This window comes from Bombyx mori, chromosome 10 (assembly GCF_030269925.1).
Source record: "Bombyx mori chromosome 10, ASM3026992v2".
In the NCBI taxonomy this organism is placed as follows: Eukaryota; Metazoa; Arthropoda; class Insecta; order Lepidoptera; family Bombycidae; genus Bombyx; species Bombyx mori.
Genome location: NC_085116.1, coordinates 9,621,544 through 9,635,276, shown reverse-complemented (window position 1 = coordinate 9,635,276; position 13,733 = coordinate 9,621,544). Strand labels below are relative to the sequence as shown.

General features: G+C 36.5%; 1 protein-coding gene across 2 annotated transcripts; it reads left to right on the top strand.

The window, feature by feature from the left end:
- The first annotated feature begins 618 nt into the window (after positions 1 to 618).
- On the top strand, positions 619 to 13,135 carry LOC101745224 (tyrosine decarboxylase). 2 transcript variants are annotated; one of them, XM_004924822.4, is made up of 10 exons: positions 619 to 1,421; positions 4,033 to 4,084; positions 4,449 to 4,519; positions 5,898 to 6,134; positions 8,152 to 8,691; positions 8,778 to 8,967; positions 9,810 to 9,874; positions 10,589 to 10,806; positions 11,312 to 11,392; positions 12,943 to 13,135. In XM_004924822.4, exons 1-10 carry the CDS (start codon positions 855 to 857, stop codon positions 13,055 to 13,057), a joined length of 2,136 nt encoding a protein of 711 aa, XP_004924879.2. In that variant the 5' UTR covers positions 619 to 854; the 3' UTR covers positions 13,058 to 13,135. The 2 variants fall into 2 exon arrangements, with proteins under 2 accessions (XP_004924879.2, XP_062526626.1); XM_062670642.1 differs by having other exon boundaries at positions 812 to 1,421; positions 8,152 to 8,685.
- Positions 13,136 to 13,733: the final 598 nt, after the last annotated feature.

Here is a 13,733-nt window from a genome sequence, read left to right as displayed (position 1 = left end):
AATGCAGGTGAGTCGTTTAGTGGGTAGAGCCTTAAGTACCATACTTGGGTCCGCGGGCCGCTGCTAATATCTGCGTCACATAGTGCCACATACCTACAACGCGCGTACCTCGTAGGAGGTTTAACCCCGGGCCCGCAAAAAAAAGGACATTATTCTTATGTAAATTTATTTGTTTTGATATATATTTCACAATATACATAAAGCTAACCGAGTATTGATTTATATTTTTATTAACTTCGTATTAAATTTTCCTAACGAATTCTAAGAAATCATTGCTGTATTTGTAAAATCAATTTTGTTTGTGTATTACACAGATAAACGCAAATATTTGTTTTGGAGATCGAGTAGCTTATTATGGTATGGCATTAAGCCTCAAATTTATTATATAAATAAATAATCTATTTAATAAGAATATGTACACTTAATCACTACATAGTATAAAACAAAGTCGCTTTCTCTGTCCCTATATCTGTCTGTCACTATGTATGCTTAAATATTTCAAACTACGCAACGGATTTTGATGCGGTTTTTTTTAGATAGAGTGATTGATAGAGGAAGGTTTATATGTAGTATAATAACATCCAATAAATGGTGGAGAAATCAATAATAAATTACAGTTTCCGAAGCGTAGCGAGGGCGGGTCGCTAGTATGTAATAAATAAGATAAGTTTACTTTTTTTACTAGTTTACCTGAACACACTGAATGAATGATGTAGTAAGCAGTCTGAAACTCAGTTCCGTGTCCTATATTTATATATTTATATTTTCCTATATTTATATTAAAACTACCCTTTACAATTTTCGTAATCAACCAAAAAAAATTTTTTTATTAACTTCAGTTATATGATACTTTAATGATATATACACATAAGCAAACTATATTTTACAAATCGCTTTTCACTAATGCGTGGGACCGCGTCTACCATGACTTCCCAACGAAAGCCATCAGGCTCGCGTCCGCGCCCCCCGCGCTCTTCTCGCTCACTCGGTCGCAGAAGTGTTGGCTGCGGTGGTCGAGTCAACTGGAAGCCGTCGCGGCACCCACATCGTGTCACTTAGTCAAAGCCACCAAACTTCTCCTAAACTTAAAAAAAAAAAACCTTATAATGGATGTCGAAGAGTTTCGTGTGCGCGGTAAAGAGATGGTAGATTACATATGCACTTACATGAACACGTTGCGTACCCGGCGCGTTGTGCCCAGCGTGGAGCCAGGATACCTACGAACAGCACTTCCGGCCGAAGCTCCTCATCACCCCGAACCCTGGGACGATGTGATGAACGATGTCGAGCAAAAGATAATGCCAGGTGTAACACATTGGCAGCATCCACGTTTTCACGCATACTTTCCGGCAGGCAACGGGTACCCTTCGATACTCGGAGATATGTTGTCTGCTGGCATCGGATGCATTGGTTTTTCCTGGGTATGTAAATAACTTAGCTCTAATATTAGTTCACTTAGCTTCATAACATATTTACTTAAAGAGCTAATTAATATATCCTTAGTAAATTATTGCTCATATCCTTAGTCGGGTAAATCCTCAGAAAAAAGTGGATTTTTAAAAAAATTCATAGAAACTAATTTATCCGTGTATTTTATTAGAATGAGAGTTTAGGAAAGGAAATATATAATTAAAACAGAGTTAAACTGAACAGTTTTAAGTTCAAACCTGATTTCATTAAGCCACGGGTGCTTTTACCAAATGAAGTGGTGATATTCAAAATATTTCTCAATTAAGTAAACTGTTGGGATAGTTTATTCTACAAACTAGTGCATCCATAATATGATTCGGTCATTGCCGACTCCTGCTTTTCGGTAATACAGCTCTCGTAGATAAAAATTTAAAATCCTAATGAATACTGCCATTTGTCTGACATTAATCGGCCAGTCCACTTGCACCCAGGGTACTTTTTGCTGTAGAAAACCAGATATCCAGAAACATAGGTAGCCAGACTCACGGTACTTTTAGCTTTAGTAGATTCCGGAGTCTACAGACATTATCAGAACATGAATACTACTCTGAAATGGAAGGAATCCAGGGTTTCCGGGCGCCAGGATCCATCCTTTTTTAAACTAAGTATGTATTAATAGAGTCTTCAGCGGTTCACGATGCTAAATAGTGACCCACGTATAACGTCATGTATGCTAGTCTAGCTTGGTTCTTGAAAAAAATTAGGTCGAGTTCATTTACTTTTTCTAATAATATCTCGTTTGAATTACAGTATTTTAAATTAATTTTGTCTTATTTGCGCTTAATTCCCGAATGTAAATTACATATATGATGTGTATTTAAGTAACCCAATCTATGTATTTAACAACAGAGCAAAATATTATCATTGACGAAATCGATTGAATATGAAGTTCAGAACAAATTTTTCAATATTTTTTTATAGCCTACTTAGTAGAAAAAGCTCTGGATTCATATTGCGATGTCTTATGTGCTCTGGTCACTAAGCACCAGGTGGGTTGTGAGCTAGTCCATCTATCTGGTGCAATAAAAAATCGCACTCTACTGGAAACAAAACTATACATCAACATTTTATATAAAATGTTAGCTTAGATATCTAAGCTATATGTGTAAATTATCGTATCTAACATTCATCTTAGACAAGGGATGATGAATAGGCTCGTAAGACATGGACGTTCATAACATCGATATCGTATCTGTGTATTATGTTACATTTAGGTACATTAAAATGATCTTAGACGACGGGTGTAACAGACAACAAATTAGAATTTTATAACAAACTGTTTTGACATGGAAGTTATCTTTTTTTAAATCATCTTTTTCTTCATTTTTTAAGGGTTTAGGACCTTTAGGCTTAGCTGATGTTAACGTAGCGGGTACTGCAATGTAATGAAATGGGCGACAGTTTTCGTATAGCGATGTACAGGAACTTCGGTAATTGCTGATTTCAAATGGCCCATGGGGTTTCAATCTATGCTAAAAAGAAATAATATCCACTAGTGTAATGTAAAAAATGTATTTTTTCCGTTTAAATAATTAAACTCGCAAACTTGATGAGTTTGTAAAAGATTAAGCTGATAATAAAGAGATCTAATATTTAATTCGTACCATTTTATGATTATTCAAAAGCGGAATGAATATGTAAATTTTAAAACGACACAAGGTCTGGACTGCATCGATTGTGATAGTATCGATTGTTTTGTAAGCGTTTCATATAAATTACTAACGACGTAGTACTTACTTTGAACGGCTTTTGAACTTTCGATTCAAATTTTTTGCACGACTTATTAAATATATTAATAAAATGAGATAAGCGATCGTGCTCCTATTAAGCTAAATAAATGGGTATACAGTCAAACCTGGGTAAGTGAGAACTGGATAAGTAATAAAACTCTATAAGTGAGAGTAATAGCAAGGACCCGTCATTTTAAGCTCCCAAAATCTCTATTAGCGAGAAACAGAAACCTCTGTAAGAGAGAGTCGTTTTTTCCTCATGGACCTCCGTAAATGAGACTGCTACCTATCTATACCTCTATAAGCGACAGCCGAGCTTTATTTATATTATTTATATTATTTAGGAGGAACAAATGACAAAACAAATTAGAAATTTAACATCTGCTATTTTATGACTCATTTTTAACTTTCGTGGAACTTCTTATCATTGTTTTTGTATTGTTTTCTCGTGAATATTGAACATATTTTATTTCGTGGAACTAAATAACTTTGTTATTTTATCGTATTCTTTTATCGCATTATTTTCGAATGGACACGTGTGCCTGTGTACCGTCCTGTTTGTCGGACTTACTCAGATTATCGTTAATCAATTGCGAAGGAAAGTTCTGTTCTGCATCATGTAAAAACGGAAAATTAAAGTACTGTCATTAAAGTCATAAACTTAAAATAGTAAATGCATTTGAATGCGGAAAATCGCGAATCGAAATTCAGAGGGAGCATTAGCGAGAAACTCGGGTTAGTGAGAAACCTCTATAAGCGAGAATGAGATTTTGCTCCCTTGAACTCTCGCTTATCCAGATTTGACTGTATATTATTGTCCGTTTTATTGCAGGCAGCAAGTCCCGCCTGTACTGAGCTAGAAATAATCATGTTGGATTGGATGGGTAAATTGTCTTAATCATATCTTTAAGCCATAATTATTTAGTATGTTGTAAGCATTTAATTTATTTGATTGGTAAAATTATGTTCATTGTTTTTTATTAAATACTAACACTCCTGAAATGACCATAGTACGTGAACTTCATTTGTTTTAAAAACATTTCTTCTAGTTCTTAGGATGCTTAGAAATGAAAACATCTGTGATATGTAATTATAAATTAGCGAGATGTATAGATACATAAAAATAGACTGCTTGCTACATCGTAGCACTGTACAATGAAGGATCCCTGTTAATTCGTAACTAGGTATATAACGAGAAGCGAGCCTTCATAACGTGACTTTTTTATCGTATCATATTCTGATTAACAGGAAAAGCGATTGGACTACCGCCTGCCTTTTTAGCGCTTGAAGAAGGTAGCAAAGGGGGCGGTGTTATCCAGGTAAATTCATTTCGTGGCTTGTTTAAAAAGTAACTTATGTGACTTTGTATCGTAATATTAAGTTTTTTTCTTTTTTTTTACTGCCCTTGTAGGCAGACGCGCATACGGCCCACCTGATGGTGAGTAGTTACCGTCGCCCATGGACTTCAGCAATGCCATGGGCAGAGCCAAGCCGCTGCCTACCGCTTAATACTCTCCACAAGCCTCGTTTGAAGGAGGACATGTCATAGCGCTCGGGAAACACCGTGGAGGGGAGCTCATTCCATAGCCGGATGGTACGTGGCAAAAAAGACCTCTGGAAACGCACTGTGGATGACCGCAGTGGCTCCAGGTAGTATGGGTGTTATACAACCATCACTGGCCGGCCGCACTGAAGATCGATTGGAGAGACCTATGCTCAACAGTAGACAACTATAGGCTGAGATATATTATTATCGGGGCAAGAACTACAAATATTTGTTAAAAATATGAAGTGGATTACTGAAGAGCACTTCGTATCGTGCTATTGTTTTAAATAAATAATTGGAAATCACTTTGATCATCACACTGACTCATTACGTATTATTTATTAAATTCTTTGTAAGAAGCAATTTTATTTTATTAGTAAACGAAATCAAGAGTCAAAGACTGCAAAGTAAGTATGAATTTTTGATTAGGATTTCGCGTCAAAAACCTGTGGATTACGATCGCTGAAGCGCTCGGATCGCGAATTGACTTTACTCACTACATAATTAAGGGTTTTCACCAATTGTTGGACATTTTTGATTAAATTTGATTTGAGTGAGATTATAGTTCACAGAACTCAGTATATGTTCATATACATTAATGTATATTCATATACACAATATACATAGAAAAATTAATGATAAAAGTAACTGATATTCAATGCATGGAACAGAAAACCTCCAATCTTCAGTGCATGAAGCGGACAAGCTAGTGGTTTGAACTTATTCATGTCATTTGACTCCAAAACCGCTTCCTGGCATTTTTACCGGCAAAGTAGTGATCTTTCACAAATTCTTGCAATCTATTATTGTTTAGTGGTTATTGAGATAAAATGGTAGCATTACACTTACTTACACTTACTGTAACTAGCATCATTCCATTGATATAAAACAAATTCACATGTCTATAGTCATCTTTCACAAATTCTTGCAATCTATTAATCTATTATTGTTTATTGAGATAAAATGGTAGCATTACACTTACTTACACTTACTGTAACTAGCATCATTCAATTGATGTGAAACAAATTCACATGCATCTATGTATACCACACGTAGAAGGTACAGACTTCCAACTTAAAATTAAATAAAATTACAAGCAAAAACATTCGTATTTAATTTGTACAATAATATTTTACCAATTTAATTTACAGGGATCTGCTAGTGAATGCGTTCTTGTATCTATGTTGGCTGCCAGAGCCAATGGAATTAAAAGATTAAAGCATCAATTTCCCAATGTTGACGAGGGACTTTTGCTATCAAAATTAATAGCATATTGTTCTAAGGAAGCCCATTCATGCGTCGAAAAGGCAGCCATGATTTGCTTTGTGAAACTTCGTATCTTACAGCCGGATGACAACGGTTCTCTTAGAGGTGAAACACTAAAGGAGGTAAGGCAAAATATTGAATTAAACGTAAATTAAATAAAAGCGTAGAATTGTACAGTTTTTTAAATAGAATTGGGACACGAGATGAATTGCAAAGCAGGGTGCAGATAATCGGGCGGTAATTGAAGAGCCTCCACGGAGGCTGCCTGCGACCGTGGAGTCGTCCCACGTTTAATGACTCGCCGGTGGATTCCGGAAATACGTAGCGAGCCAAGCGGTAATGGAACCGCATTGTGTGCCACTTTCTATGCTGCAAATATTGAAATTTCATGATACGATACGACCCTCTTGTGAACAGATGTCGTTAAAAATTGTTTTAAAAATTCGTTCACAGAATCGTGTTTGTGCATAATTATCGAACATTGACGAAAGGTGTTATATGAACAGAAAGTATTACTTCTACGGGTATTAACCGCAACATATATATACCTATTATTATGAATTTAAATCGAGGGAGAAATAATAAATTAATTGCCCACCTTATTAAAAAATTAAACCTACGACACTTAATCTCACAATAAAAGCCTAGGATCGGCTTTTTGTTGAATTATTTAATTTCCTTCATTTATATAGTGCCTTATTAACCGTATATCATTTTGGATAGTGCAAGACTGTGAGAAGATGAAACGAAATGGTGGCACAGCCTACTGCTGCTCATTTTCTTTCAATTTATTATTTAACAATTACCTCGTTCACGAAGTTTGTTGTAAGTCTTCGTTTGGTTGCCTTCATTTGTCATGAATGGACGTTCATTATCTATGTTTGTATTCCCGGACAGTTTAAGATTTGCTAGTAATCTAAATCTTGGTGCAAAAACTGGACCAAGGTGGTCACGACCCTCAGTAATGAGGAAACGACAAAGAAGAAGATAATTTAAAACCGACTTCAAATTAAACTGTTTGCACTAAAAAGCCACTTACGCCCTACCACTTTACGCCTTACGTGAATCCGAAGAAAATTGTATTTTTGGAAACAGGTGGTTTCTCCACTAGTAATTTGAGCAATCTATGTCTTTTTATTTTTTATTTAGGTTTCTCTACTATTAAAGGTAAGCAGTTCGCTGGGAGTCACCACTAAAAATTCAAGGGACGCAATTTTATTTAATTGGATGAGATATATTTTTTTTTTTTCGATTTGATAACCAGCTACCCGAGCTATACTGTTATGAAATTTCTATGGAATCAATTCGTCATTCATTCAATCATTTAAAAAAAAGAAAATTTTCACATCGGATATAAATGAAGAAGTTCTGCAGGAGTTTTAAAAAATACACATTGAGAATTCTCCTCTTTCTTAAAGTCGCCTTAAATGACTAAAATTACCTAAATGACTTAAATGACTAATAAATGACTTTTTTTTATCAGAAACTTGTGGCACGTTTATTTAGCGATATTAGAATAAGATATCCAAAATTTCAAAAAAAAAGTATATTGGAATGCAAGCTACTATTTTTCCTATCGTAAAACCCCGGAAACATAGAGCTAGTCAAAATAAAATTACTCTATTATTTATTTGCGTAGCTTGAATCGAATTTATAGTAAAAAACATTACCGCATAAATACGGTAATTCAATTTTGTCCCAGTCGCACTGAATCTTCTAGTGGTAGTAGTTGTATGAGATAACAAGAAAATATTTTACAAAATATCATACCAAAATTAAATGATTATGTTCATATTATTATCTATTACAAGATTAGCTGACCCGACAGACTTCGTAGTGCCTCAATCGATAAATAAAAGACCTAAGCTTTTGTATAAAATAAACTTAAAACAAACAAAAGGAATCCGTCCGACAACATTAAAGGAAAAACAAAATTGTTATTTTTATTTAATTCCGAACATTTTCATATTTATTTACCTTTTAAACCTTCTCTGGACTTCCACAAATAATTCAAGACCAAAATTAGCGAAATTAGTCCAGCCGTTCTCGAGTTTTAGCGAGACTAACGAACAGCAATTCATTTTTATATAAATATACATTTATTTGTCAATTGTTTATTTATTATTTACCTTCTAACAGGCTATGGAAGAAGATGAAGAGGCAGGGCGAGTACCGTTCTTTGTCGCTACGACATTGGGGACTACTTCATGTTGCTCCTTCGATAATTTGCCTGAAATAGGTCCCATGGTGCGGAAATTCCCTTGCGTCTGGCTTCACGTGGACGCCGCATATGCTGGAAGCTCATTCCTCTGCCCAGAACACAAGTATCACTTAGCTGGAGTTGAATATGCTGACTCCTTCAATACTAATCCTAATAAATTAATGCTTGCGAGTTTTGACTGTTCACTATTGTGGGTCACTAACCGCTATCTTCTAACATCTGCCCTCGTGGTTGATCCGTTGTATCTACAACATTGCTACGACCACACTGCTATCGATTATCGACACTGGGGTATATCGCTTAGTCGTCGTTTCCGTTCGCTTAAGCTATGGTTCATGTTGAGAAGTTACGGTATTAGCGGCTTGCAAAAATATGTCAGAAAGCATTGCGAACTGGCCAAATATTTTGAAAGGCTTGTCAAGAAAGACGATAGATTCCAAGTCTGCAATCAAGTAAGGGTACGTTTTTGTTTTCTTATTGCGAGTATCTATGTTGTTATCCATGTTGCCAAGTTAATAAGTACGTAAAATGAAACCACTTTCAGTTGGGTTTGGTTTGCTTCCGCCTCGTTGGAGGTCCCGACGAGACTCCGGAGCAAATTGATGAGATGAACAAGAAACTCCTCACTAATATAAATGCATCTGGAAAACTGCATATGGTCCCGGCCTCTGTTCGGGAACGTTTTGTGATACGTTTCTGTGTGGTCGCTCAGCACGCTACACGTGAAGATATTGGTAACTCAAAGTGTTTATACATACACTAGTTGACCCGGCGAACGTTGTTTTGCCATATATAAGATTTCTAGGGAATTTCTAGTATAGAAAAAAAAAACTAACTTATTGTAAGTGTGTAAGGATTAACAAATAAAAAATAAGGGTTGATCGTAGAGGGGTGAAAATTTAGGGTTGTATTTTTGTATGCTGTATCATAAAAAAAAAACAATCTTTTTTGCCAAAAAATAAAAAAGTAATTTAGGGGTGTACCATCCTTAACATTTAGGGGGATGAAAAATAGATGTTGTCCGATTCTCCACCCTGGCCGCAAGGGCGGATCCAGCTTTGGCGCCAGGAGGGGGTCACATAGTCAAATTTAGATGCGTTCGTTACCAAACGTTTGCCATTATACAAAGTTATTATATTATATTAAATTAACTATATATTGAAGGTATGTAGTTACATAAAATCTGTATGGTGACAAAATATATAAATAAAATCATTATATTCAATTAGTGGTCCACTTAAGTCCTGGACCCAGCTCAGGGGGTGGTCATGACCCCCATGACCCTCCCCCTGGATCCGCCATTGCCTGGCCGATATGCACGCTAAGATTCACGAAAATCGGTCGAGCCGTTTCGGAAGAGTTCAATCACGCAAACCGTGACACGAGAATTTTATATATTAGATTTTATAACGCTTTAATTTGACATTAATATTTTGTATAATAATGAGCAGAACCGCAAAGAATGGCGTTTCTTGGTATAGAAGGCATAGATCCAGTTTGATTCGCTTAACAAAGGGAGTTAATAAGTTAATTAATATTGCATACCTACTTTAATTATGGTAATTTACATTCACAGAAGTTGCTTGGGATATAATATCCGACTTTGCTACGGAGTTATTAGAGGGTCCGGATAAGGAAAGGGTACGTTATAGACTTTTTTTCTTTCAGTTCCAAATATCACATTCAATGCAAACAATTTCTCTTGTCATAAATTTGTGTTGAATGTTACACCGGTCACTCACATGCGCACGAATACGCAAACCCGCAAGTGTAGGACGACATTTGCGAATAATTATGCAAAGTTTTCGCTGCATTCGTGGTTTTCCAACTGTGTCGGTTTTTTAACAGACATCAAAGCGCGCGAACCTCGAACCTTCGCGTAGTCTCCCACACATTCGCTTGCCCAGTTGCACCGACGATTGCGAAGGTAACGGACGTATCGCCGTTTTCATAGTTCGTGACGTCTACTGTGTAGCGTATCTTCATCAAAAGAAATCCCATAAAAACAGCATGGCTGTTAATGATGTCTGGGAAAGAATTCAATACTCTTTTTCTTTTCAATGTTCTATTGACGAATTAAAAAGGAGGAGAAATTCGTGAGACATTCGTAAACAAGTGTAGGAGGAAGCGCAAACGGATTCGCAAATTGAGTATGCGAACCCATTTGCACAGCCGCTAGGTTTGCGAATGAATGTTTGACGGCCCTTCACATGCGCGCAAACATTCGTACAATGTACGAATATTTGCGCGCATGTCAGTGGCCGGCATTAGCGTAAGCCGTCCCAACACTAAATAGTTCTAAAAAAACGAGCTCTACTAATTCAAAGAAAACTAACAAAAATTTAAAACCCATAGGATCTAAACGAGGAACGTACTCGTCGCAATCGTGCCGCTCTAGCCCACAAACGTTCGTTCTTCGTACGTATGGTTAGCGATCCAAAGATCTATAATCCGGCTATCAACAAAACTCCACCACCGGTAGCTACATCTCCTCCTGGGTCACCACCCGCTGCTGCACCTTCCACGCCAGATACTCCATCCGACTCTGGCTCCATTCAACAGCCCACTACGCCGTTAGTACATATGCGCTATTTAGTTTTTTTTTTGATTTCTCGTTAATTTATGAATGTCGTTTACCATTTAATTTATTTGCGAAAATAAAAATTACAGTCACGTCAGTGAAAAAAAATGATTGCATTCGCTACTTTGTAGAACGTATTTACTCTAATTTTGAATGTAAAATTATGAAAATGCAATCGAATATATTATTAAGTTAGGATTCCGGATATGTTATTGAACGGATTGTAAACAAAGACAGGCTTATTGACATCTTTTTCACAATTTTCAAATATAGAGATCGTGAAGGATTGTTCCATTCATTCTTTTAAAACAGCCATTGGCTAAAAGTTTGCTATGTGCGAAGCTGTGGTTCTATTACATTATATTACAAAAAACGGAATGCCTGAAATAAAAAGCTGTTTGTTAATAATATTTAATTTTTGGAAGTTAGAATTGTTTACTATGTAGGTTGTATGCTTGCACGGAAATCATGTTTTACAGAAGATTTTCTCTGAACAGGAAGCAATCGTCTTGGATAAGCTGGCCTCTTGGATTCTTTTTCCAGAGCGTTGATCACGACTCTAACGATTTGCCACTGAGGTACGTTTTTAAGCCGTTCATAAACTTTCGAGCTATCTTCCATTCTACCTAGTATTTAATTATTAGCAGATTAAAATAGAAAAACTTTATTTGCGTTAAACACAATGTTTAAAAATTTTTAAGATAAAAGGATGTGCCGAAATGACAAGTTGGCCTATAAAAAAATTGAAGTAGGTACTTCACGAATAAGATATCAAATACATATACAATACTTAGATATCAAAGACAAACTAACTATAATTATAGTGTATTCTAGGTACAGTTAGTTGTATTGTGTATATTTAGTAACGATTTCTAGTAATAATAAGTATTAATGTGTTCGGAAAAAAATTGATAAATGGAAAATACATCGTGTTGAAGTATGAAAATAGCGCCAGTGACATAGAAAAAATTAAGAGGCGATGGTTATCGCGATGATCATCAAAAATACCCTAGGTTTAAAAGTAGATGGTAATGTGAGGAAGGGGGCGTACTGAAAAGACTTTTGTGCATAATGCGAGTTTTATAACGAAAGTAAAAGTTAATTCAAATTTGTATGGAGTTGGAACGTTTGCCGCTAGGGGCGCTGTTCTAACTGCATACAAATTTGAGTTAACTTTTACGCTATCGAGAACGTTAAAAAACTCACACTAAGCACACTGGATGGACTGTCTGAAAGAGTAATTACGAGAGAACGATGTCAGAGCAGAGATGACGTATGATAGGCCTGAATGGAAAAAGAAGATATGCTGCGCCGACCCTACAAAGTGGGGATAAAATGAGGAAAAAGAAGGAAGATTTACTGTAGACCTTCAATAAATCATACTCATCCTACGATGGTGGATAGAGCTTAATGTGTACCAATATTGGTATAATTTATACCAGGGAAACTTACTTGCCGATTTAATGGAGAAGAAAGATGCTTATTGCTTAGATGGATGGACGAGCTCACAGCCCACCTGATGTTAAGTGGTTACTGGAACCCATAGACATCTACAACGAAAATGCGCCACCCACCTCGAGATATAAGTTCTACGGTCTCAGTATAGTTACAACGGCTGCCCCGCCCTTCGAACCGAAACGCATTACTGCTTCACGGTGGAAATAGGCAGGGTGGTGGTACCTACTCGTGCGGACTCACAAGAGGTCCTACCACCAGTGATTACGCAAATTATAATTTTGCGGGTTTGATTTTTATTACACGATGTTATTCCTTCACCGTGGAAGTCAATCGTGAACATTTGTTGAGTACGTATTTCATTAGAAAAATTGGTACCCGCCTGCAGGATTCGAACACCGGTGCATCGCTACATACGAATGCACTGGACGTTTTATCCTTTAGGCCACGACGACTTCGAATTCGATTGATTTCATTATGTCGCATGTGTACAAAGACGAGTTAAAACAATCGATAATTAAGGTTTTAACTGATTTAAGTCTGGCAGCCTTTCACAAAGGCCTAAATAATACAAAATTGGGAAATATTTTGAAAAAAGTAATGCTATAATTCTCTTATGATCTCGGCAGACATAAAAAAATGTTATTTATTATGTAATCATGATAATTTATAGATTTCGTCATCTCGACACGATGGTGAGGTTGAAGAGTCCCGGAGCAAGTCGTCGGGGCTCCACGCCGTGCGCCTCACCCGAACATCGGGCCTCGTCGCCCTCCAACAATCACTAAATGGCATTTAAACTTTTTAGAAAACCTTTGAATTCATTGTACTTATTCCTGTAATACATACTTACTGAAGCATCTAAATGTTTTTTATTCAAAACTTTTAAACAACTTTAGGTACCTGAAAGTCGCTTTTTAAAGCAATTAAAGTAATTCTTATTTTTCTATTGAGTAAAAATAGTGGCAATCTTCAGACGTCGGTAAAATATGGTTATTAGATGTCTATGCCATAAAACTACCGAGGGAACCGGTGGTCTTGTCGCCGGCGGCCGCCGCTCCGGTGTTTGGGGAACGGCGGGATGGATGAAACTCTGCGTCGACCCTGTCCGTTTGTTTCTAGTGAGGTTCAACTCCCATATACCCGCCCGGCGGGTGGGAATCCGGTGATTTTCTAATGCGGAAAAAAATTGCCATAAAACTAAATAAAAGTATATTAACTGCTTATTTTGTGTACTTTTTTACAATCGATAGCACGTTAACTTGGCACCCAGATTATCCAAATTTTTTTCACAATGCCATAAACTGTTTCTATGTTTATGGCATAATTGCTGTTGATAATATACAGCTAATACTATGCTAGTAAGTGAGCAAGTTTTGATTTTCCCTTCACCGTTTCTCATTAACTATGGTGATATTTTTCCCAGTTATGTGCGAGTTTTTTAACTTCTCGATCGCGTAAAAG

Excerpts from the sequence above, each read along its gene's own strand:
- LOC101745224 (XM_004924822.4), top strand. The coding sequence starts at position 855 with ATGATATATACACATAAGCAAACTATATTTTACAAATCGCTTTTCACT. Across the intron at positions 1,422-4,032 it reads GATGCATTGGTTTTTCCTGG|GCAGCAAGTCCCGCCTGTAC; the intron begins GTATGTAAATAA and ends GTTTTATTGCAG. Across the intron at positions 9,875-10,588 it reads AGGGTCCGGATAAGGAAAGG|GATCTAAACGAGGAACGTAC; the intron begins GTACGTTATAGA and ends TAAAACCCATAG.